The sequence below is a fragment of the Elgaria multicarinata genome, chromosome 7, assembly GCF_023053635.1.
Source record: "Elgaria multicarinata webbii isolate HBS135686 ecotype San Diego chromosome 7, rElgMul1.1.pri, whole genome shotgun sequence".
In the NCBI taxonomy this organism is placed as follows: domain Eukaryota; kingdom Metazoa; phylum Chordata; class Lepidosauria; order Squamata; family Anguidae; genus Elgaria; species Elgaria multicarinata.
In genome coordinates, this window is record NC_086177.1 from 94,119,124 (window position 1) to 94,143,660 (window position 24,537).

A 24,537-nucleotide genomic window follows, 5' to 3' on the forward strand; every position below is an offset into this window, starting at 1 on the left:
TATAAACAAATATAGTTTATCTTCTTGCTTTGCTGATCTGATCAATGGTCCATCTCCATTACAACAGTCCGTTTTTCATGGCAACTAGCCAGATATGTCTGGAAGTGACGAAGCTCAAAAGTAGGCGATAAAGTTGATGGCCCATTTCATCCTTAATGTCTAGGAACCAGAGGGTTCCATTTGGCTTTCTTAGCTCATGATAACCTATCCTCTGTGAATTAGGGATTAGCCCTGTAAACTAGCAAACATCACTTTTTCTGTGGCAGTTAACTCTTAACAGTGCACAGAAGTGAACCATCAAATTAAATTTGTATGCAGCTCTTCCCAAAATTGCAGCCAACTAGAGTTGCTAGTGACATTTCACCTGAAGTGGAATCCAAAGCAATTTTGGGATGCCTTCTCCTTGGGTGAAATAACTGAGGAATTTTAAGAGAAGTCACACATTTTGATAAGTCTAGTGAAATTTCTAACAGGGAGTTTCTCACATCCCTGCTACAAAACAATTACACCAAATAAACAGATGGTGTCACTGGAATACCACAAAGTCCTTTGATATGGTTTAAGTAAACATGGTTTCTGAAAATATTGTTACCTTAAAACTATGCTTAACTCTTGCTCAAGGGAACAAGGCCCAAATACTGGCTTCACAAATACTCCTTCATTCATTTCTTCTACCTCTTTACAACAGTGAGCAGATCTTTACAAGTGAAATAGAAATCTCTTCAGTACTGTTACCTGCTTAATTAAAAAACAATAAAACAAAAAACCTCACACGGAACAAAGGAATATAGCGCCATGCAAATAGAACAAGGTTCAGAGAGGTTCCTGCTGTGTGCTGTAAGCTGCTATTTTGCTCTCATTTTGAACAGCAGTATCTCTCTTGCGCAGATACATGCTGACGAAGCCACACTGCATATCACTGGACTACAAGTGGAAAAGATGGATCAAAGTAAAATTAATTTTAGTTTTATTCCAGAACTAATCTAATTTGAAAGAAGTCTGTAAGAAGTGGATTACAGCAGAATAAATTCTCTAAGGGTGGATGGATGAGCTGCTGTGTTTCAGAGGTGGATGGGTAATCAGTCACCTGTTGGCTAGACAGAAGCAAACTGGACAAGGAGGGGTGAATTAAGCATTAGAGGTACTTGGTTGTTTATAGTGATACACATTACTTTTATATTTTCCAGGATGGAAATCAAGCATCATGCATCATGTTCCCATTTCAAGGTGGTCAACCATTTCAGTGATGACCAATTCTGGACCTTTGTTTCAGGAATAGTACCATATTCTGAGATCATATAATTGTTCTGCACGGTTTTGATGAAGAATAAAGTTTTTAAGAAATAGCTTTATAGTCTCAGCCTCCTACTTCTCAGTCAAAGTGTCCAAAGGTCCCAATTGGGACAGGTAAACTACACTTTTCAGCATTTATCTCAATATCCTCACAGTTTTGCTGAGAGTCTGAATGCCCTACTTAAATGAATCCAACTGAGTGGTTCCACTTAAGAGACACCTATCTGAAAAGTGTCCTTGCCAGAATGAATATGCAACTGAAGAAGAGAAATGATGCAGATAAAGACTCTTGGCAATCTATATATGAAAAAGCAACAATAGACTCAGGCCATGAATGGAAGGGAAACATTAATTTTTGTGAAGTGCCCAGAGAGTTTTGGCTATGGGCAATATAGAAATATGATAGATAAATTGTACATAACAAAAACTCCCCTTCACTAAATTTTCTGGAGCTTTTCTGTCAAGCAGACAATGCCCCTGAAGATAATGGTGGCCACCAATAAGTGGTAGTTGAAGAAAAGGGCAAACCATTCAACCTAATGCAGGTGCAACCATGTTGAGCCTCTCCTGGGGCCTCTAGTGAACCTTCCTGGTTGAAACTGATGTTCTAGCCTGGGTTAACCAAAGCAAACAGACTGGCTCTTTTTTAACACCCTACAATGGCAGTCACTACATGCTTGGAGATTCTCTTCTGCTCCTCAAGTGTCACAAAAGAGTGCTGCTGCAATTCTGGGTCATTCATTGGGAATATTAATGATAACCTACCTCACAGCATGCCATGAAGGAGAATGAGATAAACCCAAGGGCATCTTCAGACAGGCAAAAACTTCCTGCTGAGTAGTAATGTTGCCAACGTTCATATTGACCTTGGAATATAAACTTGTGCAGCTCATAATGCTTGGCTTCATTACAAATCAAGCAATGCTTAACCCAAGTTTAAGTTCCATTCTTCCCTAAGAACAGCATGTTTTCTAGAGCTGTGCACAAATTGCCTCTCAAATTTCTCCATCCTTTTTATGGGTAGAGAAATTGATAGGACAGCTTCACTCAATTTCTCCAGGGGAAGAAGAAATTCTCCCACAATTTCTCGCAGGTAGGCATCACCATTGGCAAGGGTTGCAGAAGAGCGTCTTTCTTTTTTCATGCTTTTTAAAAATATTTTTTGTTTTTGCACTGCCACTGCCAAGTGACCACAGCACCAACTGTGTTGGCAACCTGGCCCCCATTTTGCATTCTCCAAAATGCCCAGTATACTTAGCATCATTCCAGGGCATTGAAGGGACAGAATGCAGGCACCACAACAAATAATGGTGAAGAAAATGTGGAGAGAATTCTGAAAAGTGTTTTTTAATTATTATTTCTATGAGGTAAGAAAAGAAAAATCTCAGGAATTTCCTGAAAGTTTTCTTTGCCCATGAAAGGTGCTTCCATTTTACTGCCTCATTCTCAGGGCAGTTTATAATTTATTTTGGAAGTGTGTTGGTGGTGTTTTTGACCTCAACGAAACACTGTGGGGTGGCTGAGGGTACTGTCTATATCAATGGTTCCCAAAGTGGGCGGTGGGATTGCATAGGGGGGGGCGTTAAGAGGCAAGGGGGTGGCAGGGGGGTACTCAAGGTGGTCTTTTCCGAGAAGCACCTCTCCAGAAGGTCTTAAAACCCAGGGACATTTTTATAGGAGAAGGTAGTTTGGTCCCAAGCCATATAGGGGAAAAATCCACACATGCATTAATACCGTTTAAGAAGAGTCCTTTTAACGATGAATTAAAATATTTCAAAAGCACCAAAATCCTAATTTAGAGAGATATCCTGCTTGGTGTGCTCCACTACACCAGCTGCAAAACAGAGGCGTTCATACTCTTTTCCCTCCCTCGGCAAGCCTGCTGCGGGTGCTTCCCATTTAAAGGGGCCAACTGAGCTACAAAATGACATTGAGCTGAAGCCAAAGTTTAAGAAATTGTACCAGGAGTTTTGGTTACAGAAGGAAATTTCTGATCCCTGTCCTGAACTATGGAGAAGCTCCTGGTTGCATTTCCAACATCATATTTGGTGGAATGTGGTTTTAGTATGGTCTGCCTACTTCTCTCCAAGCAAAGAAATTGATTCCAGATTACTAAACGTGGTGATTTAAGACTCATGTTAAGTGACTTTAAACCAGACATTGAGAAACTGGTATCACTTCATCATCATTAAGAATTTACAGACTAGTGAGGTACTCTACCCTAGTTACTAAATGTAGGGTGACCAAATGAAAAGGAGGACAGGGCTCCTGTATCTTTAACAGTTGCATAGGAAAGGAAATTTCAGCAGGTGTCCTCTGTATATATGGAGAACCTGGTGATATTCCCTCTTCATCACAGCAGTTAAAGCTGCAGGAGCTATATTAGAGTGACCAGATTTAAAAGAGGGCAGGGCACCTGCAGCTTTAACTGTTGTGATGAAGAGGAAATTTCACCAGGTTCCCCATATAGACAAATGACACCTGCTGAAATCCCCTTTTCAATACAGCTATTAAAGATACAGGAGCCCTGTCCTCCTTTTCATATGGTCACCCTACTAAATGTGATATCTAAAATTCTTGCTAAATGACTATCAGACTTTGAAAAGATGATATCAATGGATCAAGTTCATCAATTATGTTTAATTGAATAAACTAAAAAAATGTAATTGGATTTTGAATAAATATTCAATTGTTACTGTTTAGAATTTTATTGTTATCTTCCTTAGTGGGTTGTTGAAAACTGCTATTCTGAATAATGATTTTTATAGTGTAGGGTAGGGCGGGGGGGGGGGGGCGCTGGGCATGAGTTTGTGGAACCAAGGGGGCGGTTACCTGAAAAAGTTTGGGAACCACTGGTCTATACGGTTCTTTCTATCACACATCTCACTATTTCTCTTGAGGCCCCCAGGCTGCCTGCCTGCACTTCCTGATTTGAAAACGCCCTATGGGAAGAATAAATTTATGATATCTTCCCCTGGGTGAGAAGTGCGGGAAGTCAAGGAGGCTCAGGCTGTCAGAGAGGTGACTATACAATGAAAGACAGTTCAGTCAAACAAACTTCCCAATAATCTCATAGATAAGGTAAGCACAAGAATCCTGAACCAAACCAATGAGAATTTCTCTGAAATTTCTTCTCTTTTGAATTTATTTTCAAAAGCAATTTCTTTTCTAATAAATTGAATGAGAATGGTTGAAATTTTTGTAAGAGAAATTTTCAGCACAGCACCAATCTTGTCCATAGCACCTGAGTTGTTAGTGTAGATAACAGTTCCCTGGAAACTAGATGGCCTTGGATTCTTCCTGAGCCTTTCAAATATGCATAATATTGTCAAAAGGAGTGCCCTTCCCCACCACTGGGGGAAGGGACATGACTTTTCTGTTGCTTTCCTCCAGAAAACTCAAGGAGTAGGTAAGTAGGTGCAGGACCAGGTTGAATGCTTGCGGAGTGATATAGCTAAGTATCTGCCAAATCAGAAGGAATGTCCATAGAAAAGTAAGTAGCTGCTGGACAAGAGTGAATGCCATAGAGCAGCATCAGCAAGTAGCTGCAGAATCATGGTGAGTAGCTGCAGGACCATGGTGAATGCCAATGGAGCATGAATGATGTGCTAGTTAATGATGTAAGTACTTGCAGGATCAAAAAGAATACCTCCATAGACATGCAAGCCCTAGGTAAGTAGTTGTGGGGTCATGATGATCTGGTACTGAGTTGCAAAAGGAAATGGGAAAGTCTCCTCTTGTTCTTGTACTTTGTTGTCCTCTGCTGTCTATACTGGAAGGTCCATTTTGCCATTCCAAGCAGCCAGTCTTCTTATTCAGCTTCTTTGCCTTCTAATAAGCTCACTGGTCCCTTACCCTTCCGGCTACTCATTTTTGTACCTCCTGATCTTCCTTTCTTGTGTAGCACTCCTTCTAGCCACTCACCCTGAACCTCTTTGCTTATGCTTCATCTTTCTTCCCCTGTTCAGCAGTCAGGCTTTTATTCTGTGTGTCTGCCCCCCCTCCTCCCCCCCTCCGAGTCTTAGAACCACTTAAAGACCCCTTGTCCTGATTCTCTTTCATTCTGTTTACCCGGCCCTACCTATGACTGGCTACAGTTGCTGGGCAACCAAGGAAACCTGAGGAATTATACAGTGACCCCAATGGCTCCTCATGAATACATATTGCTTTGAAGGTATAAACAATTTCTCAAAGCAGTTTATAGTAATATTAAAACATTAACTTAAAAAAGTGACTGGTAAGACAGAGATTATACTAAAGAACTGAATATTGAAGAAGAAAAATTGGTCTCAATAAAAGTATGTAGGATTTCATAGCCTTGCTCAACTATGGGGAATATTAGATTTCAGAACCAAATGTCTCACAAATGTGATGGAAGCCATCAGAGGAAATTTTGATTTCCTCTTCTTGGTCATCATCTGGGTTCTTCTTTAATTTTCTTTTTCTTTTCTGTATCCTTTTCTTTTGTGCTAGTTAATGATGTTTTCTATGCTCAAACAGCATCTTCTTGAGTTTTCTATTCCCCTCTCCTTTTATTTTTCTTTCCAGTTCATCCACTACTACTTAGTACTGCTACTATGGCCATAGCTAGACCTAAGGTTTATCCCTGGATCATCCAGGGGTCAAACCTGTTCATCTAGGTAACACACAGGGATCCAGTGCTCAGGCAGAGGCGAACCCTGGATGATCCCAGGATAAACCTTAGGTCTAGCATTGGCCTTTGACTTCTTCTTCTTCTTCCTCTTCCTCTTCTTCCTCTTCTTCCTCCTCCTCCTCCGCAATTTAGTTTTATTCTTCCTTGGGAGCAGAGGAAGTGTAGATTCCTCAGAAGGGTCATACATTTTCAGTCTTATGCCGATTTGACTGCTGTGGTCATGGCTGTATTACAAAGACGATCACTGGGAATTGCAGTCACAGGCCTTACCTAGACCTAAGGATTATCCCAGGCAAATGGAGGGGTTGTCCCTGCCTGCTCCCGGGATCCCCTGTGTGTTATTTGGATGCACAGGGATGATCCCTGGACAATCCCTGGATATAGGCCTGGTCTAGCCATGGGCCCAGTGCTGTGGAATCAGGCACTGTAAAACAATATTCCTAAGGTTCTCTAGACCATGGAATGCTGGAATTGCAGGATTCAAGACTGTGAGCAGGACAGGAGGAATGGACACCTTTCAGCAAGGCCTACAGCAACACCATGTTGTTAGCACTGTCAGATAAGTAATATTGGGGAACAGTACAGGTACCCACAACGGGAAGGGTTGGATGGAGTGCAATGATCATGTCTCAGCCTGAATGGTGTCATTGGAACGATGTGTCCAGGAATAGATTTTTATTGTCCACATTTTTAAGACAGCCAAGCTGAGGCAATGCTTGACATCATTGCATCAGGCTACTGCCAGTGCCAAAGGTTAATTGGCAGGTGCGGATTTGATTGACAAGTCAGATCAACCTTGCAGATTTGATCTGTTGAAAATGTATTTAAAGAGGGTCTGTAAATAATGTCTTCCCTCTCTTCTGTGTGAAGCACTTGTGAGCACGTTACGTTTGTGAGTATATTCATCTGTATATCTGTGATTGTCCTGAACCTATCTACCTCAAGTAAAAGCTATTTTCGTGTTACTGTATTGGCTGCTGTTTTATTCTTCCTGTTCCTGAGGAGGCATATTCTTCTTCTTACTGCCTAGCCTGACAACTCTGCTATAAAGAAAGAATTAAAAATGCTTTGCTTTCAACTGAGTTATTTTCCCTGAGGAGAAGCCAGTATCTCCTAGCAGTTTTCCTACGCTCAGTTTGATTGCAATCCCTGACACGATGATGTCATTGAAAATATGATGTCATCAGAAATTCAAAATGTTAATCCATGGCATTTCCCCTTCCCTTGGTGTTTTTGTATTGGTTTTTTTTATGAAAAACCTCCAACTATAACAAGAGAAATATAAATTTTAAAAATACAATAAAAATGGGCTCAGAAAAAATATTATTTTCCCCCAAAAAAGTTTTTGGAAAGTGGTTTGTCGACTTCATTCAGCATTAAATCAAGGGGTGTTCACTCATTACACCTTCTAGGTCCTACAGCACATGGCCAGGAGCATGAAAAGCATCCCATGGAAAGGCAGCTAACTTTTCTGATATCAGAGTCCATGTGCAATGTGCAACTTTAAGTGCTGCACAATTCCCACAGAAACTATGGCCTTAGCTAGACCTAAGGTTTATCCCGGGATCGTCCCGGGGTCATCCCTGTTCATGTAAATGACACACAGGAAATCCCGGGAGCAGGCAGGGACGATCCCGGGATAAACCTTAGGTCTAGCTAAGGCCTAAGTTAACTTCTAATAAAAGTATCTGTGACATATAATCTGCAGAGAACAAAATTCTAAAAACAGAGTTCCCTGCAAAACCTTCCAGTTCTGAAATGGATTAAGGTCTCTTCTGGGTGATCCATAGCAACATAATATCACATCTGGGCTCTGCCCTCTCAAGGTCTGAGCTCCGCACAACATGTTCCCCAGTACTCCAATGTCAGTCCTATCTAAAACAAACAAACAAACATCAGTGCTTCTGATCTATCTAATGAGAATTACCTGTAAATGCTCTATACCTGCTCTAGAAAGCATTTTCTTATTATTTTCCAGTGATTTTGAAAAGATACTGAGAAACAGAACTCTTGAGAGACCCAGAGGAGAGGAGAGTACTCTTTGGCTCCATATTTCCACAGTGCTAAGCTATGTGCCAAGATGCTTTCTCTGCCATTCTTGGCTTAGAAATGGAAGGGAAGGGAAAGGAGCCATGGCTTTTGCTTGCCAGCTTAAGCTCTGGGTGCTACAACTGTTATATACTGTCCCAACAGAAGCTGAAGCCAAAGATGGAAGCAGGCCTGCAGAATGGGTGAATTTACATTGGTTTCTTTAAAGACTGAATATTTTAAGGGAATCCTGAAACACTAACACAATGCTGAAACACCAATATAATCAGGGAGCTAGGAGGAACACAAAGCTCTTCAAATCTAGCCCACCCCACTATGAACATGTGTTGTGAAGTACTGAAACACACTGCAGGGAAAAAGAAAAGAAAAAACCCACCAGCCCAGCTGCAGAATTCCAGACAATTACTAGGTGAACTACCATTCTCATCTGCAAAAGTATCTTCCTGATTCCAAATCGGACCATCAGCCATTGAGAGCAAGCAGAAAGTGTTCACTGGGTTACATTTAAATCAGATATTCGTATTCAAATAGACTAAGTCACATGAGTGACAATGTGACAGGTTTGCCTCTGTGCCCACGCTCATTTTTCATGAAGGTTTTTGTTATTTGGGTACCTCCTCTATTTAAAGAGCCTCCTCAATTTAATAATTTTTGGTGTCTCTTGGAAAAAACGTTTACCAATTCATTTACATCACCCTCACTAGTTTTCATTCATAGGGTGCAATCCTATGCATGTTTAGATGGAAGAGAAGGGTGGGGGAAACCCTGCATGACACAATCGAAACATGTCTAAACGTATCTAAACATGTATAGGATTTTCCTTTAGTTGCTTTCAGTTGAGCTGAGTAGCTAAATCAGACAGGCCATGTCACACTGTGCTGTTAGCATGTTCACCACACGATTTCTGGGTTGGATGAGTCATACATGTGGACTAATTGAATTGTTGTAAACCACCCAGGGACCTTCAGCTATGGGGTATCATCATCATCATCATCATCATCATCATCATCATCATCATCATCATCCAGGAAGGAGGAAAAACAGCAGCCAGGGGAGCAAACAGCATTCATGCAACTAATTCAGGAAAGTGAAGAGGCATAGCTAGTTATCAGATAGGCAAATCTGACTGGCGATATAATATTCTGATATTATCTCTGTTATTGCATGGGATTTCAGGAGCAATTAGAAGTCATAGTACTGACATAAAGTGAAGGAAATTTAAACTGAAGGATATCTAGCATGTATATTCATTTTAGTATCTTACCTTCATAATAAACTTTAAATCCATGGGCACTCACTGCAAAGTCGCTGGTCAGTCGTAGTGAAAATACAGATTTCGTACTCGTCACCGGTGGAGGAATATGAAATCCTGTTAATCTGAAAAACAACACACACAAATATCTCTGTATTGGTTTGATTATTTTGCAAAAATAAATAAATAAACCAGATTCTTCCACTGTCTCTTGATCGGGAGATGTGCACAAGATATTAGATTACTCAGCTTACATTCCTGCGAACGATGTCTACTCCTGGGAAGGAGGATGACTCCAGTTTCTGTGCAGCAAAGTTTTTATTCAGGGGTTTAATTACAACCAACCAGAAGTCTAAAGGAGCTATCCAAGGTGCTGGAACCATATTTTTTTTCTATGAGCCCTGGCCCCTCTACACCACTGACCAGTGCAGAACCTGCTTTAGCTAAGTTAAGCCTTAGCTAGACCTAAGGTTTATCCCAGGATTGTCCCGGGATCGTCACTGCCTGCTCCCGGGATATCCTGTATGTCATTTACATGAACAGGGATGACCCCGGGATGATCCTGGGATAAACCTTAGGTCTAGCTAAGGCCTCAGTCTTCCCCTGTGTGTGTTCATGATTCAGTGTCAAATCATGAACACACTGTTCATGAGGACTGTTTTAAACAATGTAATGGGCCTATATGTTATTAGCTACCCACACAAGAGACATATATTCCATTTTTGCTTGCGAAATGTCTGTTTTGACCTGAACTAATAAACATTACTGTAGTTACAGAGAGCTTTGGCTATTGACATAATAAATAAATAATAAATTTATTATTGACATAATAAATAAATAAATATTAAAAGGGTCATTAAAAAGTAACTACAACGAATCAGAATTTTGGCAGAGAATTTTACAGAGAATCCCTCCCACCTCTTCCCTAAAAAACTGATTGCCTCTCACTACGAAAAAATGAAGAGGGAGTCAGGAAAGAGAGAGTACAAGGAAAGTCATCTTGTACTCTCACAGATATATGGGCAAGCTATTTCCTGTACCATGAAATTGTTCCAAATGATTTGTTTAATGAGTTAAACACAATAAAAGTCAGACATTTCCATCTGCTCCATGCTTCAACCAATACCCCTGCCTCGTTTTAATTTTTAGCCTTGAAGTGGTTCATATGGAGAGATGGTTATTTTCTGTACTAGCTTCTATTACATACCAAATGTGATGAAAATTAAATGCCCCTAATTCCAAACTAAAAGGGAAAGAAATATTGCAACTTGACAAACAGTATTGTGCTAAACTGCAAAACAACATTAACATTGCAGGTTTCACTGTATCCTCAAGGTAGACATGCTAAACACACACACACACAAAACACCCCACACCCCAGAATTCCCAATCTTGATAATTTCTCCTTCAGGCCTACAATACTATTCATTTTTATTGAAAACCATTCAACAATTTGTCTAGAAGAGACAGTTCATACATTAAGTAGAAGAAGGAGGGGGGAAGTCTGAGTGATTTGTGGTCTTCTTCTTTACCCCCTTCTGACATCCACAATGAGATGTGAGCACTTAGAATATTCTCTATTGCTCAGAGATCACACAGGCCTGGTTCAGACAACATGCTAAACCATGCTGCTTAACCAAAAAATGGTTAAGGGAATGCATTAACGTTAATGCATTTCTTAACTATTTTGTGGTTAAGCAGCATAGTTTAGCGTGTTGTCTGAACCAGGCCAGTGTAAATTACAGGTGTAGGCAATTATTTATTTATTTATTTATTACATTTTTATACCGCCCAATAGCCGAAGCTCTCTGGGCAGTTCACAAAAATTAAAATCATCATAAAACAACCAACAAGTTAAAAATACAAATACAAAATACAATATAAAAAGCACAACCAGGATAAAACCACGCAGCAAAATTGATATAAGGTTAAAATACAGAGTTAAAACAGTATAATTTAAATTTAAGTTAAAATTAAGTGTTAAAATACTGAGTGAATAAAAAGGTCTTCAGCTGGCGACGAAAGGAGTACAGTGTAGGCGCCAGGCGGACCTCTCTGGGGAGCTCATTCCACAACCGGGGTGCCACAGCGGAGAAAGCCCTCCTCCTAGTAGCCACCTGCCTCACTTCCTTTGGCAGGGGCTCACGGAGAAGGGCCCCTGTAGATGATCTTAAGGTCCGGGTAGGTACAATCTGGTGCCCTCAAGATGTTTTGGACTGAAACTCCCATAACCCTGATTCATTAACCATGCTGGCTGTGGATTATGGGAGTTGTAGTCAAAAACATCAGGTGGGGTGCTAGGTTGCCTGAACTTGATGTTGTAGCATCAGAAGAAGAAACCAAAATAGCTAATGATTACTTTCCAGCTGTTATGGATACACACACAGCTTCCACACCATCAAGGCTGCTTTATATTGTTCCCCATGGTGGCCTCAATGTTTATTTATTTAATTAATTTATTAAAATATTTATATCCTGCCTCTTGGCTCCTTATTGGGTCCCCAAGGTGTCTCACAAGCATCAATTAAAACAATATATAATCAGTAAAACAATTAAAACAAGAAAATGAAATTAAAATCAGCAGCATGGTGTGGAGTATGTGGATAGGGACACATTTTTCTCCCTCTCATAATACTAGAACCCAGGATGATCCCATGAAGTTGATTGGTGAGAGATTCAGGACAGATTAAAAAAAAAACATTATTCACACAGCACATAGTTAAACTATGGAATGTGCTACCACAAGAAGCACTAATGGCCAATGCCATGACACAGGCTCTTTACAACAGTAAAGAGGACACTCCGTGCTCAAGCTAAACACCACAACTTTATGAGCCTGAGGTGAGGGACAAACACCACCTTTCGACAAACTATGTGGAGAAAGGGGTTAAACAGGAATAATTTCAGGAATAAAATAATGCACTGTGAATTATATGTGCTGATGATGAATTAATGTCAGAACGGGTGTTATATGTTTAGAACTGCAGATGATAAATGCCGAGGAGACACGTGGGATTTTTGTGGTAGTAAAACAAACTGAATAAAAAAAATATTTCAATGTTCACAAACATTGTTTCATAATAAAACTTTTCAGACCCTTGTTAAAACCTCTCATCCAATCCTTTCTCTCTTCTCATACACGCTTTCCTTTCTCTCACACCTTCACTCTTGAACTTTCTTTATTATCAGGGTTGTTTATTATACACCAACTGCCTATCTGCACACTACACTCAAAAGACAACCCCCTTTACCCTGTTCCTCTAATTCTCCCTCGAACCAAAGTACTTTAAAAACACACACCACCATATCACCTCAGTCATTCCCTTATATATATCCTCCTCCCCCCTCCTAAGATATTCAGTCTCCACCCACTCAAGTCAACATTCTAAACACAATAGACTTACAAATCCTAGACATACATTAGGGAACTGACTTGTGGGGTGTAACGCCACAGCCACCCATTTGGATCATTTTAAAAGGGGGTTGGATACATTCCTGGAGGAGATGGCTATCAATGGCTACTAGTCCTGATGGCTATGTGCTACCTCCAGTATCTGAGGCAGTAAGCCTGTATGCACCAGTTGTTGCACCTGTGTCCTTTTTGTGGGTACCTGGTCAACAGCTGGTTGGCCATTGTGTGAACAGAGTGCAGGGCAGGATCTACACTACTGCTTTATAATGGTTTATAACAGCATTGACAACTGTTTCATATACCATTTACAAACTGCTTTCAAAGTGTTATATCCTGCTTGGTGTAGATTGGACCCTGAACTAGATGAACCCTTGGTATGATCCAGCATGGCTTTTCTTATGTTAGCTAGATATTAAAATCACAGAAAGGAAGGAGGGAAACCAAACCAAACCACCAAAACCTGTTTTTTAAAAATCTTGTATTTCATTGATTTATTGATTTATTTATTACATTTCTATACCACCCAATAGCCGGAGCTCTCTGGGCAGTTCACAATTTTTTTTACATCAGCCACTTTGAGTGTTCCTAAAAGAAAAGTGGGGCACAACTTATTTGTTTATTCCTTTAAAGGAAATCTATCCCACATGTTAGCCAAACAGGGTCCCAGAGAAGTTTACCTAATCCGTATGGTTATAGCACATCTGAGGAAAAGTGTTTTGTGTGATAGACTATTACATGTAGCAAATCTTCTGTATGGAGGAACATTTGGAAATATGACTTTCCATCTTTAGTCTGAAGTGGTACAGCCCAGAATTCTACCATCTCATTCTGCATGAATGCAAAATGGATCTCAATAAAGATGCTCAAATTCATTCAGTTTTCAAGGCTCAGGAAATTGAAGGGGGTGTTCAAGAGGAGTTAACACAAGTAGACGTGTCAACTGCTCTATATATACTAGGGGTGTGCACGGACCCCCCACTCCGCTTCACTTTAAGATCCGCCATTTTCGGATCGGCCCACTCCGCCCCGCCCCCACTCCGCCTGTGCCCACTCCGCTCCTCTCGGAGCTCCGGATCCGGATCGGAGCTCCGGTCCCCCCCCATAGGGGTGGTTACCGGGCCCTGCCACCATCGGCGCCCATGCGGTGACAGCGGCAGAGCCCGGTAAGGGACCAAGGGGGAGGGGGCCTTACCTGCCTCCATCCGAGGTCCGTCGCCGTCTTCAATTGAGCCCGCGGTTCCACCAGGAAGTCTGGGCTGCAAGTGCGGCCCAGACTTCCTGCTGGAACCACGGGCTCAATTGGAGACTCTGACGGACCGCGGACGGAGACAGGTAAGGGAGAGGAGGGCGGGGGGCGTTACTGGGCCCTGCGGCTGTCGCCGCATGGGCGACAGCGACAGCCGCAGGGCCTGGTAAACCCCACTTACCTTTCCGGTGGAGCTCCGGATCGAGGCGAAGGATCCGCCTTCACCTTGATCCTCTTTGCCACGCTCCGCCGGCCCCCCAATCCTCTTCACCTCCGCCTTAAGGGCAGGCGAAGCCCCCCGCTCCGCTACTGCTTCTCCGGTCCGATTAGAAGCGGAGCACATCCCTAATATATACTTCTAGGAAAACATATGCCCACAGAGGCTGTACCCACTGCCTTTTTGACAGATTCACTGACTTTCTCTGCCTACCTAAATTGGCTCCAGTCACCACCTGATGGGCAATTGGAAGCTTCATTAAGAGACAGCATGGAATGCAGAATTGGCTTGGTGAACACATGAAAAAAAGAGGAATTGGAAGAAGCAGAAAAGTGTCCGTGGTTCACTATTGTTCCATCATATTCCATCATGAGACAGAGGTGGTGGTTTCTTTTGAGGAAAAAGAGCTTATCTCTTTGCTGGGAGCCTTCCAGTTTTGCACCTGGTGAAACTGAAAAGCTCAGTTGGAAGCGGTAATATAACTGGCACTCCATCTGGTTTCAAGACATCACTCTACATTGCCCTTAGAAGTTGCTTTTTTTAAAGAAAAGGGGGCCAGAAGAATTTCACATCCATGGTAAAAGTATTTTATTTGATGCCAAATCTCTGTTCAGTTGGGTAAAATAAATGCATGTCTTCTTTCCCCAATGGGTATATCCATAATCTTTCCCCCTCACCTAAAAAAAAAAGCTACTCATGAAATAGATTGCACCAATATGTGTGTGTGGGGGACGATGACATGTCAATTTCCCCCTCCATTTTGTATTGTCAGGGAACAGACGTAATTGTCATGGCAACAAAGGCACCTTGTGACACATACAGTATGCCATGGGAGAACTCTCCTGCATAATGGTTTGCAGATGCTTTGGGAGCCTGCCATAAACATTTCTCTTTTGCAGTTGGATTCCTCTGTTCCTCTGCCCTTTCATAAAAAAATGATAAATTACTACATGATCCTAAGAACATAGGGACCTGCCTCATTGAGTCAGACAAAAGGGCCATCTAATCCAGCCCTTTTATTTCCAACATTGGCCACCTAGATGCCTTTGGAAGATTATGAGCAGCCCATCAATACCATCCCATGTTGGTTCTCCTCCATCTGTTACTTCATTCAGCAACCAGGGCTAATAGCCAAGCATAGCCAAACAAATTCATCACTTTTGTTTTTGTCTTTTAAAGCCCTCTAATTAAATGGTTATCACAACATCTTGAGATTCTGCAAGCTAAATCATGTGCTATAAATCACAAGTCCTGGAGGTTTAATGATCTCTTCAGCATGGTCAGATTCAAAGAGGTTTCCAGCATTCTTCCCACGCACACAATTTATCAACTTTTATTTGTTTAAACATAGATTGATGAACAAAGGCTCTATTCAGGAGTTCCTAAACTGAATAGGGCATGGAGAGGGTGCCTGCTAGCCCAGCCACTTTATCATGCATTTCCGTCATCCTCTATTCGTGGAGGATGATTTTCTGAAGATGGGAGCCTCCTGTATCTGTGGAGGTTTTCCATGAGATCCAGAACCTTGGAAAATCAGTGAATAATAATAATAACAACAACAACAACAACAACAACAACAACAACAACAATAATTTATTACCTGCCTCTCCCACTGGATCGAGGCGGGGAACAACATTAAATACAATAATGTATTTAACATAAAACTAGTTAAAAGAACATATAAAACCAATATAATATTAAAATAACAATCACAACATATTAAAATTCTTAGGTTTAAAATTCATCTGGGTAGGCCTGCTGGAAGAGACTAGTCTTTATGGCTGTCTGAAACTCAGAAAAAGTGTTAAGGCAACGAATCTCCTCTGACAGGCCATTCCACAGAAGAAAAGGTCCTCTGGGTAACTGTTGTCAGCCTAGTTGTGGCTGACAACCCTTCCCAGAGGACATGAGTGTGTGGGGTGGATTGTATGAGAGAAGGTGATCCCACAGGTAACCTGGACTTTATCCAACAGATAACTTGGACCATGCAGGGCTTTATTTATTTATTTATTTATTTATTTATTTATTACATTTCTGTACCGCCCAATAGCCGGAGCTCTCTGGGCGGTTCACAGTGCTTTAAAGGTATTAACTAACACTTTATACTTCATCCGGAAACTAATTGGCAGCCAGAGAAGTGATTTTAAAGTTGGTGTAATATGGTCACCCCTAGGTGTACCGGTGACCAACCTAGCTGCCATATTTTGAACTAGTTGATGTTTCCAGACTAGGTACAAAGGTAGCTCTATGTAGAACACATTACAGAAGTTGAGCCTCGAAGTTACCAGTGTGTACGCTACCGCCTTCAGAGATAGAGGAAGCCCTCTTCATCAAAAAGTCACCCTCCATGACTAGAGGGTAAGAGAAATGCATGCTGAAAGGGTGGGGTAGCATGCTCCCCTCTCTTCACACGTTCAGTTTAGAAACATCTGAATAGGGCTAAAGTAGCATTTGAAAGCAACAATATCCAACAACAGGATTTCTAATATAGAAACGTAGAATCACAGCTTTGGGGCCTTGCTAGACCCCGCCGGATAAGCCGGCAGGGAGGCGGGGCGATGGCGCGTTAACTTTAGCGCGTGCTGCCCAGCCTCCTAGACGGCCAACGCGCAGGGACGACGGAAGCCCTGCAGCGTCGGCCATTTTTTTGTTTTGTTAAAGGGGCCACGTGTGCCCCGAAGACTGCGGACAAGGTAAGGTTTTTTTTTTAAATTAAACCCCCTGCCCCCTCTTTCCCTGCCTTGTGCCAGCCCTCCCTCCCCCTCGTCGCCTTGTGCCAGCCCTCCCTCCCCCTCGTCGCCTTGTGCCAGCCCTCCCTCCCCCTCGTCGCCCTGTGCCAGCCCTCCCTCCCCCTCGTCGCCCTGTGCCAGCCCTCCCTCCCCCTCGTCGCCCTGTGCCAGCCCTCCCTCCCCCTCTCCCGTGTCACCCCCCGGGATCCCCCCTGGCCCAATGGGCACAGCGCTCAGCGCTGTGCCCAGTCCGTGGCTTTTTGCGGCTACTCGTGAGCGAGTAGCCGCAAAAAGCCACGGAAGCCGCTAGATGTTCCGCAGCCCCGGCCTCAGGCCAGAGCTGCGGAAAAGGCGCACCATAAGCGACTTCACTTATGGCGCATTAAGGGAGGCTTCGGTGCAGCCTGGGGCCGGATTCCCCTGTGCGTCATGTGGACGCACAGCAGGGAAACCGGCCCTCAAAGCGTGCTAAGGCCTCGTCTAGCAAGGCCCTTGGAAGGGACTCAAAGCTCATCTAGTCCAACTGGTGCAAGGAATTCACTTCCACAGTATCTCTACAGAATTATTTCTGAAAGACATGTATAGGTGGGGCTTTTACCCCAGTCACTCAAAGGTGCAAAATAAAGCTATGTGCAAAATTAACTCTGGTGAAGGAGTTTGAGAACTGGTTATACTGGGCAGGCATTTTCACTTGGAACTATTATTATCCTGCCTTTCCTCCAAGTAGTAGTTCACAGTGGCATTAAGGTCTCCCTTTATCCTCATAAAAATCCTTTGAGGTTTAGACTAAGGATATAAAAAAAATCTGTCAATTTTGGTTTCCATCAGTTTTTCATTTTTCAAGCCTTAAATTCAGTTCATCTTAAACTTTGAGAATTTCTCCAGTCTTAAGTTCAGTTTGTCCTGAACTTTGAGATTTTTAAAAAAGTTTGCATGAAAATCCGTAAGTATTTTTGTGCATGTTTTGCCCCAATAAATGAATTTTTGTGTGCATGTTTGTTCAGTATAGCAGCTTTCATAATGAAATGCATATCTGAACAGTATTTTTATCTAATGTGCACATTTTTAATTGGAGAACTCCATATATATATATATATATATATATATATATATATATATGGTTGCATACTGGTTCAAAAGTGACAAATTAGATAAGTTTGCATTAAAATGTAAACTGACACAATTTCTTCCCTATACCTAAATGTCTAAGCTTTGTGTCTGAGCAGAGCTCGAGTCTGGGTCTCACTGGTTGAAGTCTAGCACTAATTAACATAAATCACTGGGCAGGTTTGCACCAGCCATTTATCCTGGGCTCGTCACATGGTTGTCCCGGAGTATCTAAATGACACACAGGGGATCCTGAGATTAACCAGGGATGACCACTCACTTTGCCTGGGATAACTGGGACCACAGTTTTCCCGAATTTTACCACAGTCCCGGGACAACCCCAAGGAGCACATGCAGTGAGGTGCCCAGTCTCGGGGTTGTCCCTTCCCTGTAAGTAGCAAGGCTCTGCTACTGGGCACAGAGCTTTGCAAGGGGGCTCCATGCCCATTGAGGGTGAGGGGGGGAATTGTTTTTGCCATCACAGTAATGGTTCTCACGGTTGTTGTTTTTAAACCCACTTATTTTGGCACATGATCGCGCCCACGTTGCTTGTCTCCAATTTGAAAAAAAAGAAAAAGAATTGCATCCCGGAATGTCCTTCCTCACTTCTGGGGTGACACGCAGGTGTCTGCATGCTGGGGGACAATCCCAGAAGTGGGAAAGCCCAGGATCCTCCCCCCACCCCCATCCCGGAAGGCTCATAGATGTAGATGAGCCCACTGTCTCTCTCAAGTATTCCTTGATTGCAGACTCACATGTATTTTGCTTGTCTTGAAATACAGCTGGCTTTACTGATGAATGAATACTTTATTTATGTTCATAATCACTCTCTAATGTTCTCGTCATCCTCAAAGTAAAATTTAGTAAGCAGCATTTCTAAAAATACAGTTCTACAATCTTCAGAAAAACCTTAGCAGTAAATGGTTTTGCTGAGCATAGCCAAGTATAAATGACTAAGCATGTGTTTGGCATTTTTATGTATCCACAATTGTCGAAACCAAATAATGAACAGGCTGAGATTTGTCTTTTCCATCAATCTGTTTTTGTGTTGTCCAGAAATCATATTTTTCATCATGAAGGAACCTGTCAGCTCTGTACAGGGGCACAAACCCAAGGCTAGGGTTTTACAGGCATGACATGGTCCACCCCACAAGCTCTTGTACCCCTCCCCCACTTTCATGGTCCACTCTAATGAGACGGACCACAGGAGCCACTACTGGGTGCTCAAGAGGCTCGTGAGCCCCAATGACCTCAGCAATCACCTTTCATCCCCCACTGCGTTAATGGCAGTATCTGGAAACCATGTGCTTCCCTTTCCTCTGCACAAATAGGGGCCTTAACTGCCCTCTTAATTCAAAGGTGCAAGGGTGGGGGGGAGCAAGGAGGGAATAGTGTGCTTTCTGGAATCTCTGGAAAGTGTGCAATTCCTCCGAGCACACTAATGGTGTCCAGAGGCTCTGGAAAGCATGCTTTCCCAGGGTGCACCCACCCCTGGGCACTTGTGGACACTTGTAAATGCTCAGATGCAGGCTTGCTGTCACACCATGCATGTCTGATTGGGTCCATGAGGGCTGGACAATTTTTTTAAAAAAAAGAAACTGAAAAGGTGGGATACAGATAAAGAAATCCATCCATCCATCCATAGTGGTCCCTGAGCAATGAAAGTTCACCATTCTATTGCATGTGAGTACACATTTGTTAGACACTTTAATAGAGAAACCTCTGGAATCACTTCAATTTTTTATTTCAACAAAATTCTGAGTACAATCCTAGAGTTGGAAGGGAACAGCTCTCACTGTTAGGAAATTTCTAATGCTAAGTCAAAATCTGCTTCCCTGAAATGTCCACCCACGTGTCCCCTTAATCTTGTCTTCTCCAGGTTAAATATGCCCAGCTCTTTTAACCATTGGTTTCCACACCCCTACCCATCCTGGTAGCTCTTCTCTGGGTGTTTTACAACTTGTCAACGTCCTTCTAAAAATGGGGTGCCCAGAATTAGACACAGTACCCAAAACTGAGTGGAACTACTGTTTCCCATGATCTGGATGCCATGCTTCTATTAGTGCAGCCCAAGGTTGCATTAGTTTTCTAAGTTGCCACGCTGCACTTCTGGGTCATAGGTGTTCAGACCATCCTTTCTTAGTGCAAGAGCTTCACAACAATGTGTACAATGTGTACCTTGAGTTCAATGGGATCCTCCAGTACAGTTGGTTTTACTGCTGAAAAATATGTTTCACTGAAAACCAATTGAATGTAGCATTCTATATCGTTACTTTAATGAAAGTAGAGTTGACTGAAGCAGTGGCTGGGACTAATGGGGGAGGGGAATTGTTTTTCTTGGACTGGTGTTGTTCTACGTAAAATGTCCTATGATTTTTTTTTCTCCTTTTCCCCTTCCCTCTCCTCCTTTCTTTTTTGCTTAATTGGCAAGTCACCTTGGCCCATAGGCCTCCCATTTTCATCAAGATTTATTTTCAAAGTTGCACTGAAGTTATGAGGATAAACATTTAATTGCATGTCAAATGAGCATTCTGCTTCCAAACTGGACTCTAAACTCATTAGCCCTTAAGGAAAGACGAACTTGCAATTGCAAGATCAAATTAGAGCAATAGCTTCAAAACTCCTAAGCCAAAATGACGGGAAACAGTCCTGATTTGTCACAGCAAAAATGCTCCCAGAGAAATTGTTGACATTAGAGTGGAATGATGTAAATAAGCTGACAGCCCTAATGCAGCTGGTAATCGTAGACTCCGAATCAAAAGGATTTGGAAAATAGAGGCTTGGTTACATCGGCTAAAGCCAGATCATATTCAAACAGCTTGTGAAACATATAAAGCTAATCATTATTTGTATGGCGGGGGGGACCTCAACTACTAGTAAAGAGTAGTATTTGAGAGGCCATGCTTCAGATGTCATATTACAGTCTTTATTTTTCATTTTTTAAATTATTATTATTAATGTCCTTTGAAACCAGGCACAGAGAGTAACAATTGAGTTTGTATGAAAAACACTACTTTACATTTTGTATCCATTTATGTTGTGTTTAGATTAAAGATTTTAGCCCTCCTTAGACATTCAAAATTCAGAGATGCTCAATGTGAGGAGGGAGAGCAGAATTGCATACACTGAATCATGCAGCGATCCAACCTTCTTCTGTACAGAACTCAAGTGCATACAAGCTGTATGCCTAGTCTGCATGGAGAAAGCCTTGCCTATATCATTCGTAAGTGTGCATGCGGGCCTTCCCCAACCTGATGCCCTCCAGATGTTTTGGACTTGTACAAACATCAGCCCCAGCCAGCATGGCCACTGGTCAGGAGTGCTGGGAGCTGAAGTCCAAAACATGTAGAGGAAAACTGGTTGGGACAGGTTGATGTACAGATGATTAGATCATTGCACAGAGTTTAGCACTAGAGGGAGCTGAGATAAGTGATCGTTCTTTCCATGATTTAAAAGCCTGAAGAAGGATTGTAGCTATCCAGATTCTGTTCCATATTTTCTGAACTGCAGTTACATTGTGCTCCCCATCAGGCATCAGGCATATAGGAACCTGTCTTTACCATTCCATCTAGTTCAGCATTGTCAACAGTGGGGATGGACATAAAGTAGATCTCCAGATATTCTGGACTTCAACTCCCAGCATTCCTGACCATTGGCCATTGTGGCAGGGGTGTCTGGGAGTTGCAGTCCCAAGCACCGGAAGATCTACCTTCTGTCCTTACCTATCTACACTGACTGGCAACAACTGTTCATTGTTTCAGACAGGAATCTCTCTTAGCCCTACCTGGAGAAGCTGGGGACTAAATCTGGGACCTTTTGCATGAAAAGCATGTGTTCTGCCATTGAACTACAGATGCATGTCCTAGTAACATATATCTCCCCTCTCCTGAACGTGCACATAACATGTATTTTATTCTTTAATTAAATAGAGAGCATCTGTGTTGTTGTTTATTCGTTCAGTTGCTTCCGACTCTTCGTGACTTCATGGACCAGCCCACGCCAGAGCATCTACTTAGGCTATTTTACTCTAGCTGTCCCACAAGAATATTGGTGAGTCTAACAATGATACTTAGTGAGTTTCTTTGTTTCTTTAGTGACCTTGTTATATTAAGTATGTTCATTCTTTTATGTTGCCTTTCTTTCTTTTAAGTTTATTTCAAAATCATATTAAAAATAATTTTTAAAAAATTAAAAAATATGAAAAAGTTCTATAGGAGAAAATATATTCTGTTAGGGACATGGTTGAAAGATGCTCCAGAGACCATGGTCATAAGTCTCCTAACATCACAATCCAAAGCATAATGGTACTCTTGGGAGCCTTCCCCGCTTGATACTTTTCCATACGTGAATGGTTGTTATTCAACACTATGGACAATATTTGGGGACAATATAGAAGGCAAACCTGTTCTCTGCTCTGACAAGATCTTTCTTTAGAGGATCATCAGATGGGAGGGGGATCATGTTTCCCTACCATCGCTTTGCCTCCTGCTTCTGACCCACAACAGGGCCGAGCCACTCCCTCTTCAGGGAAGAAAGAGGAAGCAAGCCACGACCACTTGGCCCATTCACTGGGCATTTTTATGGTGTGACCTCTTCTGCACACAGCAAGAAATTGTGCCAATTAGAGTTACAGCCAGAAGAATCAGATTTTCCGGGTGGTATTTTGAAGCAGGAAAAATGACAGAAGAAGTGTGAGTCACATGGGAGAATCACAGTGTTGTCAAAATATCCCATGAAGATCCATGAGCGGCCAGTCATGAGTGTGCCATAAAATGCTCATCTGATGACACTCTTAATTTGCTTCTCGGAGGTTCTATAAAGAGACATAGGTTGAGTCTGAACTACTGAGAACATGATCTGTATAAATCCTGGGAAAGAAAACATTTGTGATCCATTGTTTTCTATATTCTTCATTGGTGGCACTATTGTGAAGTTGCAAGCTGATTTTTCATTTCCTTACTGGTCTAAATGGTTTGCCTCCTTTATAGATAGGGCTTTCAAAGAACTCCCCAGTGGTTCCAAATGAATTTGGATTTCTATGAATCAGTCCTTAGGATTCCACAATGTACCAGCTTTTTCTGAGTTGTGCAGATTCTGTGGACTTGGAGATCATTTTTTCACTTGGGCGGGTGGGGGGGATTCCGCTAATTTGCATTAGCACTAATGCTCACTTGTGCTAATGTGAATTAGCACAAGTAGAATTAAATTCTGGCTTTCAAAATCCGATTCCATCAATGAGTGGTCAACAGAATGATAATTGCCTGAGTGTCTGTGAAACACAGATAGAATGAATTTAACAAAATCCATACATCCATATTTATAGCACAATCCAAGACATGTCCACTCAGAAGTAAATATAGTAAAGTTCTAGAGCTTCCAATTTTGAATACAAATTAAATGAAAACTGCATATCTATTTATCAATGTCTATGAAATATTATTTCTACTTCCCAACTGTACATTTCTTTAGCATAGAAGGTGCTGCTTCTGTGTAAGACAGGAACGGTTGCTGTTTTACTGCAATTCTTGTTATCAGCTAATATTCCCCACTCTTTTCGTCTACATTTAGGTCGATTTTGCCCTTCTGATCTCTGTCAAATCTTTGTTTCACAATAGCTTCAATTCCTGGCACATACAAGACAGTAGCATTTGCTTTTTCTTATGACTGAGATATCAGGCAGGGGATATGATTACTTAATAAAGTAAGCATTTTAAAAGGTCAAGGACTGTGTCCGTTTTGACATCCTGAGCCAAAGCGAAATTATACATTGGTGTGCTGTTCACGTCCATTGTCAATGAAAAGCCCAGCTTCTGTTTCCTTTGAATCCACTCTTGGCTATGCTTCCATTCCTCCAGCCCATCTCTTTAAAAATAGACATATTTCCAAATTGTGATTCTGAAGCATCAGTGACTTCATATGCTCCAATATATTACAGATTAAATTAGAAACAATCTTAAATTAGAAACAGATTAAATTATAAACAATTCTTATGGCATGCCCTCTTCCATAATTACACATTTCAAAGGGGTCTTCTCTTTGCTATGTGCTACTCTACAATACTCTGTCCTTCTTTGGCTTCTGAACCTGGAAAATCAGTGCAATGGAGAGTCTCCATAGAATACAGACGGCGTTCCTCTTCAGACATCGCCCTCCATGAGTAGAAGATGAAGGCAGTACAAAAAAAGGGTGCAGGGCTAGAGCACTCTTTCTCCTTGACCCCGTTCAGATGATATGCTAAGCCAAGGTGGTTAACCATTTTGAGCCAAACGTTATGGCTTAACATGTCATGTGAACCCTAACCACAATTTAAACTTGCTCACTAATCTTTTCCTGCAAAAGGATTAGTGGAGTAACCATGGGTTAGCATGTTGTCTGAACATCTCCAAACCCATGTAAGAGTCATCCATTGGGGACAAAGCAGTTATTTTTTTCACTCTCATTCCCTGACTGGCCTCAGAATATGGGTTCTTTCCATTGCAATGTAAAGTGTGGAGTGAGTTGTGCTACATGGGGTATAGCCAATCCAGACTTTTCACCTGGGTTGGACTCAATGGCCTTATAGGCCCAGTCCAACTCTA

General features: G+C 41.9%; 1 protein-coding gene across 1 annotated transcript in view; it reads right to left on the reverse strand.

Moving 5' to 3' along the window:
• The window catches only part of CSMD3 (CUB and Sushi multiple domains 3), a 787,235-nt gene that overhangs the window by 607,878 nt on the left and 154,820 nt on the right, over window positions 1-24,537 (reverse strand). The window contains exon 3 of the mRNA XM_063131067.1: window positions 9,261-9,373. Coding sequence (XP_062987137.1) covers window positions 9,261-9,373 — 113 coding nt within the window. The remainder of the gene's footprint in view (window positions 1-9,260; window positions 9,374-24,537) is intronic.